General features: G+C 46.0%; 1 protein-coding gene across 7 annotated transcripts in view; it reads right to left on the bottom strand.

Annotated features, from left to right (window-relative positions):
- Positions 1-17,829, bottom strand: part of frmd4a (FERM domain containing 4A) — a 613,918-nt gene that overhangs the window by 84,522 nt on the left and 511,567 nt on the right. For all 7 annotated transcript variants that reach the window (XM_080207761.1, XM_080207763.1, XM_080207759.1 and 4 more), the window contains exons 9-11: positions 10,349-10,414; positions 9,400-9,457; positions 6,231-6,317 (exon numbers count right to left, since the gene is read on the bottom strand). In XM_080207761.1, the coding sequence (XP_080063887.1) occupies positions 6,231-6,317; positions 9,400-9,457; positions 10,349-10,414 (211 nt within the window). The remainder of the gene's footprint in view (positions 1-6,230; positions 6,318-9,399; positions 9,458-10,348; positions 10,415-17,829) is intronic.

Here is a 17,829-nt window from a genome sequence, read left to right on the forward strand (position 1 = left end):
CCTTCCTGTTTGCCAATCACATGTCGCAGTGCACAGCCCAGCCTCAATTTCTCCAGGAAGCAGACACTCTAATGGATACAAGATGTTCCCTTGGCAGCAGCATGGATTCCCCAGAGAGCCTACACTGCATATGGATTGTCCCTGCACAGATTCAGAGCTAAAGGATCACTTCCCTCCCCGGGGGAACAATTCAACTGACGGGCCTTTGGATGCATTAGGATTTTATGTTTTTTACATTGTAACTGCTTGCAAACTGTTAATTGCTGTCCCCAGGGGTAAGCCCCGCCATTCTAACTCACAACGACTGATGGATGAAACTCTGCAGTCCAGCTAATAGAGTGGGATCCCTCACTCTAACAAACAACTCCCACAGCGTTAAACCTCCCCCTCACCAAATAAATGAGATCCTGGAAAATGTGGATAATTTTCCGTATCTCAGAGCCTCCTCTTGACGAAGTATCATTGAATCCCTACAGTGCAGAAGGAGGCCATTCGGTCCATTGAGACCTGCAATGACTCATGCCCAGGCCTATCCTGTAACCCCACATATTTATCCCGCTCACCCCCCTAAGCTGCACATCTTTTGACACCGAGGGACAATTTAGCATGGCCAATCCACCTAGCCTGCACATCTTGGGACTGTGGGAGGAAACCGGAGCACCGGAAGAAACCAACGCAAACATGGGGTACAATCTCAGGCTAAAGGGACGACCCTTTAAAACAGAGATGAGGAGGAATTTCTTCAGCCAGTGAGTGGTGAATTTGTAGAACTCTTTGCCGCAGAAGGCTATGGAGGCCAGATCATTGAGTGTCTTTCAGACAGAGATAGATAGGTTCTTCATTAATCAGGGGATTGGGGTTATGGGGGAAAGGCAGGAGAATGGCGATGAGAAAAATATCAGTCATGATTGAATGACAGAGCAGACTTGATGGGCCGAGTGGCCTAATTCTGCTCCGATGTCTTATGGTTTTATGATCTAACATGCAAACTCCACACTCTCACCCAAGGCTGGAACTGAACCCAGGTTCCTGGCACTGTGAGGCAGCCATACTACTTTGCTGCCCAGGCAGAACAGACAGTGAAAATCATCATCGCTTCCAATGTGCCAGTTCAGCCTTTGGCTGGTTACGGACAGGAGTACGTCAGAGCTGGAATCTCCAAGTTGAGACTAAGGGTGTGTTATACTGAGCAGCAATGACCTATGTTCTCCTTTATGCTTCTCAAACTTGGACAACATACAACAGCACCTCTGAGCACTAGAGGAATAGCAGCAGTGATGTCTTCACAAGACCCTCTCAATCCAGGAAAGGCAGGGCACCAGCAACAACCTCACTCAAGCCAATGTGCCCTCCATCAAGGTGCCAATTACTCAAAACCAGCTCTGCTGGGCAGGACACTTTGTGCCTGGCACCAGACTCCTGAAGCAACTGCTCCACTTAGGGCTCCATTATGGCAGGAGATTCCCAGGAGGAGGACGGAAATAAAGTACAAAGAAGAGTACAGCAAAGGAACAGGTCCATTGACCCCTCAAGCCTGTGCCATTCATAATGCCCAAACAAAAGAGAACCTTCTGCCCTTACTTGGTCCGTATCTCTCTATTCATGTACCCATCCAGGTGCCTATTAAATATTGCTAAATGTGTCTGCTTCCACCACCTCCTCTGGCAGCGCTTTCCGGGCACCCACCACTCTCTGCGCAAAAAACTTCCCCCACACATCTCGCTTAAACTTTCCCCCTCTTACCTTGAGCCTGTACCCCCCTTTGTAATTGACACTTCCACCCTGGGAAAAAGCCTCCGACCAACCCCCCTTTCTCTGCCTCTCAAATCTGCCAATCTTACCTGGTCTGGTCTATAAGTGAGTCCAGACTCACAGCAGTGTGGTTGACTCTGAAATGGACGGGCAAGCCGCTCAGCTCAAGGGCAATTAGGGATGGGCAATGGGTGCTGGCCTTGCCACTGACACCCCATCCCATGGATTGTAATAAATCTCCTCCAGTCTCACAGTGCCCCATGAAAGCTATCCTGGCCTCTTCAGCATCCAGATTTTAATCATGGATAAATCTCCCGATGAGAAACAAAGTGCTTCCTCCAGCGGGAAAACCGGAGTGAACCCTCTGACGTTGACAGAGCTACCCGGGGGCAGGTGGGTGGGAACAACCACTCTTCGATGGCAATGGAATCCCTAATGGGAAACACGCCAGCAAGCCCGTCTCCACATTGATCGGGGCATCATTTTTAAAGGGCGCCCCTATCTCAGAGTGCAGTGATAGCCCCCCGCTTCTCTCCCAACTGACACTGTAACTCCCTGCTCACAAGGAGAGCTCCTACAACCCTTCCCCAGACAGGGGCAACCTCACCCCCCCGACCACTAAACATTGGGTCATTACCTCCCCCAACCATACAGGCATGAAGGTGATCTGAACGCCCCCCAGTCAAAGGATTCAACCCAACTGCAACGAGAGACACTCCCCCAGCAAAGGCCCCGACTCATCAGAGCACATCCCCCACTGGCAATGCCAACCTGGCACAGGCCCCTATCACCCTGCCAAATCCACCCTGACAGTGACACCCTACTGAAATAAACACTCAAAGCTCCTCATTATAGACCCATTGGAGGATAATCTGAGTTGTTTCCAGCTTTTTCCATGGCTAAATACAACCTCCAGCACAGGAGTGCTACACTGCTTAAAGAGGTTGAGAATGACCCACTATGAAAAAAGAGCAGTCAGACTGTGCACCTTGTCTTTCTAGGAAGGTCTTCAGATCAAAGAGAAAGCCTGTTAAAGAAAACTGCGACTAGAAACCACTGCAGCTCAAAAGAAGTAGTACTTCAGGTTTAATAGAGCATGAACTGATTGTATCAACGCTAAAATCATTCACAGCAATGAGCAGGAGAAATAAATGGGTTTGCAGAGATAGAGCCTGGGTGAGATTGTTGTCAGTGCAGGCTCGGTGGGCTGAATGTACTGTAGGGATTCTATGATCTGATAGGAGCCGTCCATTGAAGCAGTTCAGAGAGGCCAGGCAACACCTACGACTCCTTCAGGGTAGGAAACAGGATTCCCCCTCGTGAAAGTGACATCTCCTATCCATCAATGTACTTTAACACCCCTGAAGGATTCCCCCTCTGTAGCCTGGCAGCAGCAGAGGGGCACAAAACCCACCTTCTTGCTCCCAACCCCCAAGTCCATGGCACCTGACCCACATTTGTCATGACCAGGAGAGATTGGCACCTGGTAGACTATTGCAGAAAATGCAGATGCATGGGATTGAGGGTGATTTAGCAGTTTGGATCAGGAATTAGCTAGCTGATAGAAGACAGAGGGTGCTGGTTGATGGGAAATATTCAACCTGGAGTTCAGTTACAAGTGGTGTGCCTCAAGGATCTGTTTTGGGGCCACTGCTGTTTGTCATTTTTATAAATGATCGAGATGAGGGTGTAGAAGGATGGATTAGTAAATTTGCTGACGACACCAAAGTTGGAGGAGTTGTAGACAGTGAGGATGGATGTTACAGTTTACAGAGGGATATAGATAAGCTGCAGAGCTGGGCCGAGAGGTGGCAGATGGAGTTTAATACGGAAATGTGTGAGGTGATTCACTTTGGTAAGAGTAACAGGAGTACAGAATATAGGGCTAATGGAAGGACTCTTGGTAGCGTAGACGAGCAGAGATCTCGGTGTACGTGTGCATAGCTCCCTGAAAGTTGGCACCCAGGTTGATAAGGTTGTTAAGAAGGCGTACAGTGTATTAGCTTTTATTGGTAGAGGGATTGAATTTCGGAGCCGTGAGGTCATGTTACAACTGTACAAAACTCTGGTGCGGCCGCAGTTGGAGTATTGCGTACAGTTCTGGTCACTGCATTATAAGAAAGATGTGGAGGCATTGGAAAGGGTGCAGAGGAGGTTTACCAGGATGTTGCCTGGTATGGTGGGAAGGTCTTATGAGGAAAGGCTGAGGGACTGGAGGTTATCTTCATTGGAGAGAAGAAGGTTACGAGGTGACCTGATTGAGGCATACAAGATGATCAAAGGATTGGATAGGGTGGACAGTGAGAGCCTTTTACATCGGATGGTGATGGCTAACACGAGGGGGACATAGCTTTAAATTAAGGGGTGGTAATTATAGGACGGATGTCAGAGGTAGTTTCTTTACTCAGAGGGTAGTAAGGTCGTGGAATGCCCTGCCTGCAGTAGTTGTGGACTCGCCAACTTTAAGGGCATTCAAATGGTCAGTGGATAGGCATGTGGATAACATTAGAATAGTTTAGGTTAGAGGGTCATTAGATTGGTTCCACTGGTCGGCGCAACATCGAGGGCCGAAGGGCCTATACTGCGCTGTAATGTTCTATGTTCTATGCTAGACTTCTCGCTGGAGGGATTGGGAACATTCCGGGACTATTCACCTCACAAACAGCCACCAACATCCAGTAACAAAGTAAACTCAATGATCAAAAAACCTTCACACACTGGCGGGACTTCTCCAGTCGTTCACGCTCCAACGCTGCTGCCAGCAAGGACGGAGAATTTGGCGCTCAGCCGAATCTTCATTCACTGCAGCGGGGCTGGAGAATCCCGCTGGTGTGAACGGCCAGAAAATTCTGCTATTGCTGTTTCACCAAATGCACAAGAGAGATTAATGAACTCACTTATATGTCAGGTGTAAGGAAAAAGGAACTGGAGTGGACCACTCAGCCCATTTGAGTATTATTTGCTGTTCAATAAAATCATGGCTGCTCTTCTACCTGAGCTCCAGCTCCACACTCTATCACCCTATCCCTTCATTGTCTTTAATATCCTGATGGATCGAGCTTTCGCAGTGTTAGAGAATTCCAAAGATTCACAACTCAATGAGTGAAGAAATTTCTCCTCATCGCTGTCCTAAACAACTGACCCCTTATTCCGATACTGTGTCCCGTGTTCTCGATGCCCAAGCCAAGGGAAATATTTTTCCAGCATCTACTCTGTCCAGCCCCTTAAGAGCTGCAGATGTGAGCGCTGGAATCACACGTCCACCAAGGGTGCCTATTACTCATTCTTTTATTTGCTAATACATTTGCCACATCTGGACTTGCGATCAGCCACATGTGGCTGCTGGCTTATTGTAGAAGCAGGGAGTTTCCCTTCTGTTCCAGTAATTATAATCCCCTTTTCTGGAACTTTGTTCCAGTTAGTTGAATGACTCAAAGAAAGAACAAAATGAAAATCCATGTGTTTGGCTGGGAAGTAAATCCTGGCTTGCTCAAGCAATGACACCGAGGTGATTTTGCAATAAATTCGGGACAGATTTGTCACCACACACATCTGTATCGCTCAAGATAGGAGCACCTCCTGTGCTAAAATGATCAAAGTTGAACAACACCTCATCCTGAACACAGGCCAGAGAGCATAGGAAGTGCATTTGTCTCTGTAGTCTATTTCTGGAGCATTACATATCATGTGTAAACTTGTAGCAAATATCTCTGCACCAGGTCAACATCGGTCTTACAAATGAACCAATCTTGCATGCATTATTAACACACTTTGATAGAAGATACTAATACTACACTCCTGTGATTTATAACCATCTGTCATCCAATGTATCAATAAGGGTTTATGGCCAAAACAGAGCATTAAAATATGTGCAAGTTACCACCAGTCCAGACGCTGTTGGCATTCGTTTTACCTGCAGTAACCTTTTGTTCTGTGAGCTGTACCAAGCTGTCTGGGATCTGAACGATGCTGCCACTGAGAAGGACAGGAACAGCACTCTCTGCAAGCTCCCCCTTCAAAATACTCATCATGCTGACCTGGAAATATATCGCCGTTCCTTCACTGTCGCTGGGTCAAAATCCTGGAGCCCCCTCCCTAACAGCACTGTGGGTGCACCTACACTACAGAGATTCCAGCAGTTCAAGAAGGTTCATCATCACCTTCTCAAGGGCTGTTGGGGATGGGCAATAAATGCTGGCCACACCCACATCCCGTGAATGAATTTTAAAAATGTCCTGGATTTCTTCAGCGTGGTTTGAACTCAGGGGAGAGCACATCAGCACTGACACCTCTGTAACTCCACTCACCAATTCACAATTAAAATCATTTACATAATGAAGTTCATAATATTCATTAGAAAAATGTATAATGGCAATGAATATGTATTCAATGAATTTGCATATTATTATTATTAATATACATAATGACTAAATGAGTCTCTATAATTGACAGCATTGTGCAGGTGTTTTGCCACTTACCTTTCTGGGCTTCACTTTATCGTGGTGATCATACTGAAATATTCCCTTGTAACTCAGTCCCAACCACCAGGGGATCCCCTGCTTGTCCTGTCAAATAAATATAACTTTTCAGCATTAAACGCGACACAAAGAAAGTCCCGGAAAAACTGGAGGGAGACCGGAGCCCATTGCGCCAAATGGAATTAAGTAGGCATGGCGCTAAATGAGGAAACTTCTCCAGTTTAATCAGACACTGAACCTCTGCACGTCGGCAAGTTTCACGTTAGAACATCTTCAGATTAATTCTCGTCAACACTTCTGACTTTCCTCAATAATGCTGAGAAGTTTTATTTAAGAGTGACTAAATTCTATAATGGTTTATCTTACTGTGAGTCTTGTAGTATTCGAACAGCGTTCTACTGGGATTTTATTCAGTTTGTCAATTGTTTTAATCAGGTTGCCACCAGTTAAAAAATAAAGTTCTATTAATTGCTCATGATAGAGAGTGTCAGATCCCACTTTCGTTTATCAAAACCAATAATTTCCCACTACCTCACAAACACCCGTACAAGATTACAAGGCGAGGTGTATCTCCTTGGGTGGTTCCAAAATCACGCAGAGGGGAAAACCATCTCCGTGTCGTAACAACAATAAAAAGCAGAAAATGTTAGGGAAACTCAACAGTTCAAGCAGCGTCTATGGGGTGAGAAACCGAGTTAAAGGGTAGAATCTTCTAGTGGGAAGTTTGGCGGCTGGGGAAACGTCCTTTGGCGTAGGGCCAAAAATCAGTTCCTTGATGGCAGCACGAACTTCAGGAATTGGGTTCTTCCGACTTTAAAAGTGGGGTCAGGCTTTTTGATGGACAATATCTGGAGGCCCTTCTGCACAATTTAGCAGATGTTCATCAAAAGGCCTCCTCAGGGGATTAGGTCCACGCTTCAAATTAAGTTCCACACCAGCAGGAATTGAGAATGTTCACATTTACACCACACAGAAGGTGATGTGCACCTGGTCAGATAGACTTCCTTCATGAGTAATGATGAGTCATTGCTGCATTGTCCTGTTTGGGGATTGTCCTGTGAGGGCATTTGGGAAGGGCCTGGGGTGATCGGGGGTGGGGGGGGGGGGGGGGGGGGGGATAGATTGTCGGAGAGGGAGGTCTGGAAGTCATTCAGCCTTTAGGAGAAAAATGTCCCGGTCAGGAGGAGGCTTCAGATGGGCGTGCCCCCTCGCTGTCCCCCACTCCCACCCCAACCGAGATTGAACTAAATTCAATGTTGGGTTTCCACTCCAATCGGTTGTCCACTCAGCAGCCTAAAAATTGAGCCTGGGTGGGAGAAGACCCTTAAGTGGCCATCGAAGGACATTAGTTCTATGTTCTATGTTAAGTGGGGCAATACAGCAGCCCCTACTCTCCCTCCCACCCCCACCACTCGACCCCCTCTAAACTTGTGATCAGGTTGAGGGGGGGGACAAAATCCCAGGGAGAATCCCGTCCTTGCAATGTTACACTCCCCCTCCACCTCAGAACCCACCAGGGGGAGGGGAGCAATAAATTCTGGCCACAGAGTATCACAACGCAAGAGGCCATTCATCCCTCTGAGACTGTGCCAGCTCTTTCAGAGAACAATCCAGTTAATTCCACTCCTCGCTCTTTCCCCATGTCTCGTTTATGTATTTATCTAACTCTTTTTGAAAGCTCCAATTAATTCTATTTTCAATGCCCTGTCAGAGATTTTCCAAATCTCAAACACGTGCTGCATAAAAAGGATTTTTCATGTACATCTGATTCTTTCACCAGTCACCGTGAATGTAATATCTTCTGCTTGTTAACCCTTAGACCATTGGAAAGTTTCTCCTGAGTTTCTCTATGTAAATCCTTTAATCATTTCAAACTCCATCAAATCTCCTCTTCGCCTTCTCTGCTCCAAGGAGGACAATCCCAGCTTCTCCAATCTATCCACAGAATCCTAATCCCCTCATCCCTGGAATCATTCTGGTCAATCAATTCTGAGTTTTCTCCTTCAGCCCAGAATTGGACTCAGAATTCCTGCCGGGACTGGCCTGGTGTTTTAATTAATACACAATTAAATGTTTACATCATCTTAGACGATATTTTCTGGGGCAGGGGGTTTTGGATTCAATCTTCGCTCACTGGAAACTTCCCAGACACACTCATTCTGAGAAAACAAGGATGCTTGCTGCTCGATCTGGTCAGGAAAACTGCCACCGTAATCAGCAAGTAATAACACTTCTGTTTCAAATAATACATTCCAGGAAAATTCCCCCTCCCCCTTTTCCTGTTCTTCTCCAAAAGTGTGACATAAATAAACAATTAATCATTGAATATCCCACGATATGTTCCACCTCTACACTCCCTAGGGTAGCACAGTGGTTAGCACTGCTGCCTCACAGAGCCAGGGACCCGGGTTCAATTCTGGACTTGGATCACTGACTGTGCGGAGTCTGCATGTTCTCCCCATGTCTGTGTGGGTTTCCTCCGGGTGTTCCAATTTCCTCCCAGACTCCAAAGTGTGGTTGGCTATGCTAAATTGCCCCTTAGTGTTGGGGGATTAGCTAGGGTAAATACATGGGGTTATATGTTAGAGGGATAGGATAAGGCTGTCGTCAGTGTAAGCTTGATGGACTGAATGGTTTCCTTCTGCACTGTAGGGATTCAGTTCACAGTTAGGCTGAAGGTTCACAGTTCCAGGTCTAGGTGTCTGAATGCATAAATAGTACAGCAAAAAAACTGGGAAATAAACAGGAAAGCAGCAGAAGAAGTGTTGAAAATTGGAGGGCTGGAGGAGGTTACAGAGATAGGGAGGGGGTGTAGGGGCTGGAGGAGGTTACAGAGATAGGGAGGGGGTGTAGGGGCTGGAGGAGGTTACAGAGATAGGGAGGGGGTGTAGGGGCTGGAGGAGGTTACAGAGATAGGGACAGGGTGTCGGGGCTGGAGGTGGTTACAGAGATAGGGAGGGCGTAGGGGCAGGAGGAGGTTACAGAGATAGGGAGGGTGAAACCGGGGATTTGAAGAGTAGGATGAGAATTCTACTTCTGGATGTGTTCAGGAACCGGAAGTCAATGTGGATCAGCGATCAGAGCCGTGTCTCTCTGACAATATCAATGCAAGGAGGAAGAACGTCATTTTAAAATGAAGCACAAACACAAAAAGAAATTGGATGTTTACCTTCACTGCGTAATAGTGCACCCCATAGGTTGGAAGAGATTCTGCAATGCTCATGTAACTGGGAAAAGAGCAGAAATGGAAAGGATGTTAGAATCTTTCCTCACTGGTGCTCCAGAAACAAAATGTTTAGACAGTGAATTTGTCAAACCCACAAGAAAAGCTGCGAAACAAGCAACAGGAGGAGACTGAAAACAAGGGGAAAAAAACTGAAAGAGACAAATTAGCAACACCTACAGAAAACAAACATCTTAATTATCAAAGAACATTGACAGAAATATAAATCCCAATGAGGAACTTTCATAAAAATAAATTCCAGTTTACCAAGAAAAGACCAAAGTCACATATTTAGAACTCACTGCTAGCTGGCGATGTTATCACACAACCACCCAGAGTGGAATTATCTCATCCCCCCACCACGGGATTCGTGGTGGACAGGACACGGACCATGGGAAGGTCAGTTGAGAGGGATTTTCCAGTCTGGCGGCAACGCGGCTGGAAAATCCCAGCCTCAACGCCTCGGAATCAGATGATTCTTCACTGTTGTAGTGGAGGTGTCCATCTTCTTTTGATCCATTTAATGAGGGAGAGAAGGAATTTGCTGTGAGCTCGCAGGGTGAAACCGGGGATTTGAAGAGTAGGATACAGATGAACATTGCTACAATGCAATGTAGTTTCTAGCGTATCATTTTTCAGTAAGAAGTCTCACAACACAGGGTTAAAATCCAACAGGTTTATTTGGAATCACGAGCTTTTGGAACACTGAAATTCCTTCATCAGGTGAGTGGCGATCCGAAAGCTCGTGATTCCAAATAAACCTGTTGGACTTTAGCCCTGTGTTGTGAAACTCCTTACTGTGCCCACCCCTGTCCAACCCCAGCATCTCCACATGATGTTCTCGTTAAAGCAGAAAGACTTATCCTTGGTGTTTTTCAGAAGATTAATGACTTACTTCACAATAGCTTGTCCTCTCGTCTGTCCGCTAACCTTCTTATGATGTTCAATCACTCTGTCCTCACTGAAAGTCAACAAACAAACATTGGTAAAACTGTACTGTGTCTTTGGAAAAGTGAAGTGAGAACAAGTCTGGATGGCCTGTTTATGTTCGTTTATTTATTTATTAGTCACAAGCAGGCTTACATTAACACTGCAATGAAGTTACTGTGAAAATTCCCTAGTCGCCACACTCCAGCACCTGTTCGGGTACACTGAGGGAATATTTAACATGGCCAACGCACTTAACCAGCACGTCTTTTGGAGTGTGGGAGGAAACTGGAGCACCCGGAGGAAACCCACGCAGACACAGCAACCCAAGCTGGAAATTGAACCCAGGACCCTGGCGCTGTGAGGCAGCAGTGCTAACCACTGTGCCACCATACATTACATCATTCAACAAGATCATGGCAGACCCTCTACCTCTTTCCGTGCTATTCCCATTAATTCCTTTAGTACCCAAAAATCTATCGACCTATGTTTGATTTGATTTGATTTGATTTATTATTGTCACATGTGTTAACATACAGTGGAAAGTATTGGTTCTTGCGCACTACACAGATAAAGCATACTGTTCGTACAGAAGTAAAGAAGAGAGTACAGAATGTGGTGTTATAGCTAGGATGTAGAGAAAGATCAACTTAATGCAAGGTAGGTAAATTCAGAAGTCTGATGGCAGCAGGGAAGAAGCTGTTCGAGTCGGCTGGTACGTGACCTCAGACTTTTGTATTTTTTTCCTGATGGAAGATGGTGGAAGAGAGAATGTCCGGGGTGCGTGGGGTCCTTAATTATGCTGGCTGCTTTTCTGAGATAGTGGGAAGAATAGACAGAGTCAATGGATGGGAGGCTGGTTTGAGCGGTGAACTGGGCTACGTTCACGACCTTTTGTAGTTTTTTGTGGTGCTGGGCAGAGCAGGTGCCATACCAAGATGTGATACAACCAGAAAGAATGCTTTCTATAGTGCATCTGTAAAGGTTCGAGAGAGTCATGGCTGACATGCCAAATTTCCTTAGTCTTCTGAGAGAGTAGAGGCGTTGGTGGGCTTTCTTTACTATAATGTTGGCATGGGGGGACCATAGAACATTACAGCGCAGTACAGGCCCTTTGGCCCTTGATGTTGCGCTGACCAGTGGAACCAGTCTAATGACCCTCTAACCTAAACTATTCCAATGTTATCCATATGCCTATCCACTGACCATTTGAATGCCCTTAAAGTTGGCGAGTCCACAACTGCTGCAGGCAGGGCATTCCACGACCTTACTACCCTGTGAGTAAAGAACCTACCTCTGACATCCGTCCTATAATTACCACCCCTTAATTTAAAGCTATGTCCCCTCGTGTTAGCCATCACCATCCGAGGTAAAAGGCTCTCACTGTCCACCCTCTGAGTAAAGAGCCTACCTCTGACATCCGTCCTATAACCACCCCTTAATTTAAAGCTATGTCCCCTCCTAGGGGACCAGGACAGGTTATTGATGATGTGGACACCTAGAAACTAAATACTCAGCCACTGAACATCCGGTGCGCTCTGGGATGGAAAGTTTCACAGATTTGCAACTTGTTGAATGACGAAACTGCTCCTCATCGCAATCCTAAATGGCCAACATCTTATTCTGAGACTGTGATTCCCTGCCCGAAATTCTCCAGCCAGAGAAAAGATTTTCTCAACATCTATCCTGTCAAACTTTTTACAAATTGTACATGTTTCAATGAGATCACCTCTCATTCTTCTCAACTCCAGGGAATACAGGCTAGTCCACCCCAATCACTTCTCATCCTCGCATCCCAGGAACCAGTCTGGTGAACATTTGTTGCACTCTCTCTCTCGGGCAACTCAGTTCTTCCTCAGCTAAGGAGACCAAAACTGCGCATAGTTCTCACTAACGCTCGGTATAACTGTAATTAATTGCCCATCTAAAAGTACAGCACGGTCAAATGTTATAGAATTTATTGGAATGTGTTGTGGCAGTTAGAAATCTACAACCTCGAACAGGTAGTGGGAGGGTTGCTGGGGGAAAATTGGGTAATGAGATTGTTACAGAGTGAAATTAGAGACAGAGGGAGGAATAGAGCAACTAACAAAATGAGGAAGGATGTAAAAGCAGGGAAGAAAAGGAGGAACAGATAGATGCAATGGACAAAGGCAGGAAAAGAAAGAGGCTGAGCTTAACCGAGCTGGAGGACCTCCAAAGCTTTTATCTCTAAAGGAAGATCTTTCTGCCCATTGCCCATCTGCTGGCCCATTGCGAGAATGATCAAAAAATAATCTGACTATCCTGCTCTCTCACACAGCCTTGTATTTTTTATAGCTTCAAATATTCTCTTACATGTTTCTGAAAAGAATTGAATGGTCTCTGCCTCCAAGGGTCCTGTTACAAAATGGTCTGCACTCCAGACAACTCCAGGGTCTGGTGTCTCTCTCTCTCTTTCCCTTCCTCTCCCATGTTCAATTGATGAACCACCAATGAACCTTCAACAAGGAGGAATAGTCCTTCCCGTTCGCTCCATCAAAACTCTGTGAAACCTCCTTCGACGTTTCCATGCTCCACTGGTTACCCAGATAAGTTCTACAATATTCTGCTCCCTATCTGTGATGCCACTTTGATGAATCAACACTCTGTTTGCTCCGTGCCTTCAATAACCTTTCCATAAGGAGCACCGTAACTCAAGAAAGGTGTCAAGTGTGGACGAAATAATATTTTGTCTAAATTCACTATTACTGCTTTATTCTTCTTCCGTTCAATAAAACAAAGGTTTATCGGCCATTCTCAGTTTCATTCAGGATTTTGTGTTGAAGTCTCTCTGCATATCTGCAGCCTACCTGCCCATTCACTAACCAATCAATTTTTCTAATGTTTTCACAGTTCTCCACACTATTTACCAAACTGCCATGTTAAAGGGATCAAGGAGTACGGGGGGGCGGGATGGCGTGTTCAGGATATTGAATTGGATGATCAGTCATGATCCAAATGAATGGCGGAGCAGGTTTGAGAAGCTGAATGGCCTACACCAATTTTCTATGAATACTGTGGCTATAAAAGTAGATCAGAGGCCAGGAGTTCTCCAGCAACCTACTGCCAGACTCCCCAGAGCCTGTCCACCATCCACTAAGCACAAGTTAGGAGTGTGATGGAATACTCCCCACTTCCCTGGATAAGTGTAGCTCCAACAACACTCAAGAAGCTCGACACCATCCAGGGCAAAGCAGCTCGCTTGATTGGCACCCCATCCAATATCAACATTCACTCCCTCCCTATACACAGTAGCAGCAATGTGTATCATCTACAAATGCACCAGAAACTCGCCAAGACTCCATTGATCAGCGCATTCTAAACTCACCTCCTAGGTGACCTCTATCACCTAGAAGGACAAAGGCAGCTGATGCTTGGGGATGCCACCTATGAAGGGAGATGATGGCATAGTGGTATTGTCACTGAACTAGTAATCCAACGACCCAAGGTCAAAGAACAATGAACAAAGAACACAACACGGGAAACAGGCCCTTTGGCCCAACAAGCCCGCGCCGCCATCTTAACAAAGCATTTTCCTACACCTACCTTGACCCGTGTGTATGCATGTGGTACCCCCATTGGAAACCAGACTCAGGGGAGAATAATTTAGGGACAATTTATTACCTCCAATCAGCTTAAGAGCACATCTTTGGGGTGTAGGAGGAAACCGGAGCGCTCGGAGGAAACCCACACAACCACAGGGAGAATGCGCAAACTCCCACAGACGCTGGCCCAAATCCATGTATCTGCACAGCTAGCAGTGCTAGTCACCGAGCTGTTGTGGTGCCCATCTGCTGGTCCAGTTTTAAGCATACACAATGATGCGAAGTACTAGGCCACTCTCGAAACATCCAAGAGCAGCCCACGCATGACCCACTGTGTGCATGCCCCTCGTTAGACAACAAGGTGGACCGACACACCTGCAGAGTCATGGGGACTTGGGTTCGAATCCCACCACAGCAGGTGGTCATGTTTGAATTCAAAAATGTAAAAATCCAGCTGGTTCATTAATGTCCTTTAGGGAAGGAAATCTGCCGTCCTTACCCAGTCTGGCCTACATGTGACTCCAGAGCCACAGCAATGTGGTTGGCTCCTAAATGCCCTTGACCTACTAAGCCTCTTGATTCAAGGGCAATTAGGGATAGTCAATAAATGCTGGCCCAGCCAGTGACACCCACATCATGTGAATGTTTAAAAGACAGATTTTGAGATTATGCCCAAAGATATTCTGGAAACTGGTCCTGATTTCTGTGCAGATTATTTCCAATTCTACCACAGAGAGAGAAATAACCTTTCATCCAAACTCCTTGTTTTCTATCCATCGACCAACTCTGTTTCAATGCTACCACCTTCGCACAAACACAGGATTAATGTAAAGTTTATTTATTAATGTCACAAGTAGGCTTACCTTAACACCACAATGAAGTTACTGTGAAAATCCCCAAGTCGGCACACTCCGGCGCCTGTTCGGGTACACTGAGGGAGAATTTAGCACGGCCAATGCACCTAACCAGCATACGTTTTGGATTGTGGGAGGAAACTGGAGAGCCCAGAGGAAACCCACTTAGACATGGGGAGAACATGCAGACGCCACACAGACAGTGACCCAAGCTGGAATCGAACCTGGGTCCCAGGTGCCGTGAAGCAGCAGTGCTAACCATTGTGCCATCGTGCATTCCATAACTGTAGTGATCTTGATTACGAAAAATACAACTTACTTTTCCAGGAGTAAGATTACAATTGAAACAGAAAAGGTTCAATGTTTATTCATGTCTGTTGCTTCAGACACTAATGAAAAACAAAATCTTGGGCGGCTCTGAAGAAAATAAAACAAGAAGAAAGTTCCAGAGAGCTCCTGTGTTTTGGTTTTTATTGTTTGCGAATGGTTTCACTCTCAAGTAAGAGATCTGTGACCCAAGGCACAAAAGTCTCTTTACAGCAGAGTCAGGAGTGATGTTACTCTTTAGGGAGTCACGAGCAGTGAGAGGCTGGAAATACCTTAAATATCCTCCCACAATTGGATAAGAGTCAGAGAGTCTAACAGCTGCCAATGCACAGGCAGCACTGCTGCACCTGCTGTTATCATTTGTACTGGTTTACCTCCAGTTTTTTGTTGCCTTCTTGAAGTTAAATTTAACATAAAACAGCTCAGGAATATATTTGGTGTTACTAACTCTTTTCTCTCTATACTTTTCTATTCCTCTGACTCTAACACAGTCCCTGTACAAGGCGCTCTGCCTGACTGTCTCTGCAGCTTTGCCTGCGCACCACATCAGCAACCCTCAAGATCGCACCCCCCCCACCTCCTGAGAACACTTCTCCATCCCCCCAGTCGCCTAGGACAGAATAGTGAATTCACTGCTGAGCAGGGGGGGTCCCAGAAACCACCCCTGAACTTGCGTGGAGCCTATTAGCCCCTCTCTTAAATTGGTACAAGAATCCATCCCTGAATGTGGTGGAAATTATAGATTGTGGATGCAGGGTGACTGTATTGCCTGCTTCAACCTGTCAATGACAGGCTGAGGAAGAGAGAGAAATATGATGGTTGTTGGTTAACTGTTCCAATAGTTTAGTTGCACTCGTTGTGCATTCTGCAAGGTGATAGAATCTCTGCAGTGCAGAAGGAGGCCATTTGGCCAATCAAGACTATCAACTCTCCAAAAGAGCATCCCACCCAAGTCACCCAAAGCCTGAATTGAACTTAGGTCCTTAGTGCTGTCAGGTAGCTGTGCTAACCACTGTGCCGCCCCGATGAATAGAAGACAGAGCACTGAAAGCACTTGTTTCACTGTCGCAAAAAGAATGATCCAATCGAACATTGTAAAGATTTCTATTGAAGGAAAAGGATGGAAGGATTATTGTAGCAATGTTTCCTTGTCTAGCCAGAGTCAGGTGGCGATATGGGCCACTTCTGTGTGACGCTTTGAAGCATTTCAAGTAATTTAATTCTGCATATTTGGTAAAGAAGTGAATTAGGGTTCAATAGTAATTTTTTTCTACAGGCGACTCCCCACAAACACCTTTCTCTCCACTGTCTCCGAGAGGAACGGTGGGAGAGATTTCCAGAGAATGGGGAGAATGTTGAACTCACTCCCACAGGGAATGGTGGAGGTGAATAGTATTGCTGCATTCAAGAGGGAAGTTGGCAAACACAGGGGGAAGAAAGGGATAGAGGGTTCTGCCCATGGAAGATGGGAGGAGACTTGAGTGAAGCATCAATGCCAGCCTGGGCTGGCTGGCCTGTTTCTGTGCTGCTTGTTCAATGTAATTTTATGTAAAAGCTGCTGGGGTTTGTGGAATTACACTCCAGAGAGAGTTAAAGTGTCAGAGCCTCGCAGCAGAGGAACTAAGAAGCAATTAAAATGACAGAGAAATGATCACAAAGTAAAGTGGTGATAGTGATTGGATGTGGTCAGGAACTCCTGGTAATATTTATTGCTTTTAAACTGCATTGGGAAGCAATTTATTCAATCAGGATTGAGTTAAATTGCGGATGTTCCTGTAATGTGATGAATGACAGGATTGGGAAAGAGGGCAAGTCTTCAGGTTTGTCTGAGGCAATGGCTTTACATCTGCTCACATCTGGAGTGGGTCTGGTGTAAAACACAACTTGCATTACAGGATACTGAGAATGGAGCCTCCCCTGACCCCAGCAGAACACTAGATGCTGCACTATAGGGAATTCCGGTACATAAGCTGCCTCATGTTTGTGACCTTGATGTCAGGAATTGCTCAATTAGTGGCAAATGTGCAGAATGAAGAGAGCTTCCTCCATTGGGAAAAGGATTTGAGATTACACAAACCCATTTCATCTTGAAGCTCTCAACAGGGAACTGGAAGCCATTCACTGTCAAACAGCAGATATTTGGACTGTGTTGCAAAGAGAAAGATCTGCTTTTCTGATCATTGTACTAACCCCGTTTCCTCAAACTCCCCCGTTGTAATCCCAAAGCAGAAAAATGCTGGAAAATCTCCGCAGGTCTGACAGCATCTTGGAGAGAGAACAGAGCCAATGTTTCAAGTCTAGATGATCCTTTGTCAGAGCCCTTGTCAGCCACGACCCAACCGCGATGATTCTGATCCTGAGATCCATTGTTCAGGATTTTCCAGTCCCCCCGCAGGGAGGTTTACCGGTGATACAGGCAGCTTGCTCTTGGCTGTTGATGGGATCTTCTGGTGTCACCAAAGACAACGGCCATTTGCGTTGTTCATAGCCAGGGAATCTGTCAGCCAATGGCGACCCACTTCTGCCACTGGAAAACCCCCCGGGTGGGATGGGGGGGCATGGAAAGTCCCAGCCAATGGTCTGCCAGGTAACTAAGAACAAGGATTAACTCCATTTCTCCCTTGCTCACCCTGCAGGGGTGTCAATTATCACCACTGTTTCACTTCTCAGTCTCGCTGCCTGTTTACTGCAAAATGCAGTTT

This window comes from Carcharhinus amblyrhynchos, chromosome 19 (genome assembly GCF_965287045.1).
Source record: "Carcharhinus amblyrhynchos chromosome 19, sCarAmb.v2.hapA, whole genome shotgun sequence".
Taxonomy (NCBI): domain Eukaryota; kingdom Metazoa; phylum Chordata; class Chondrichthyes; order Carcharhiniformes; family Carcharhinidae; genus Carcharhinus; species Carcharhinus amblyrhynchos.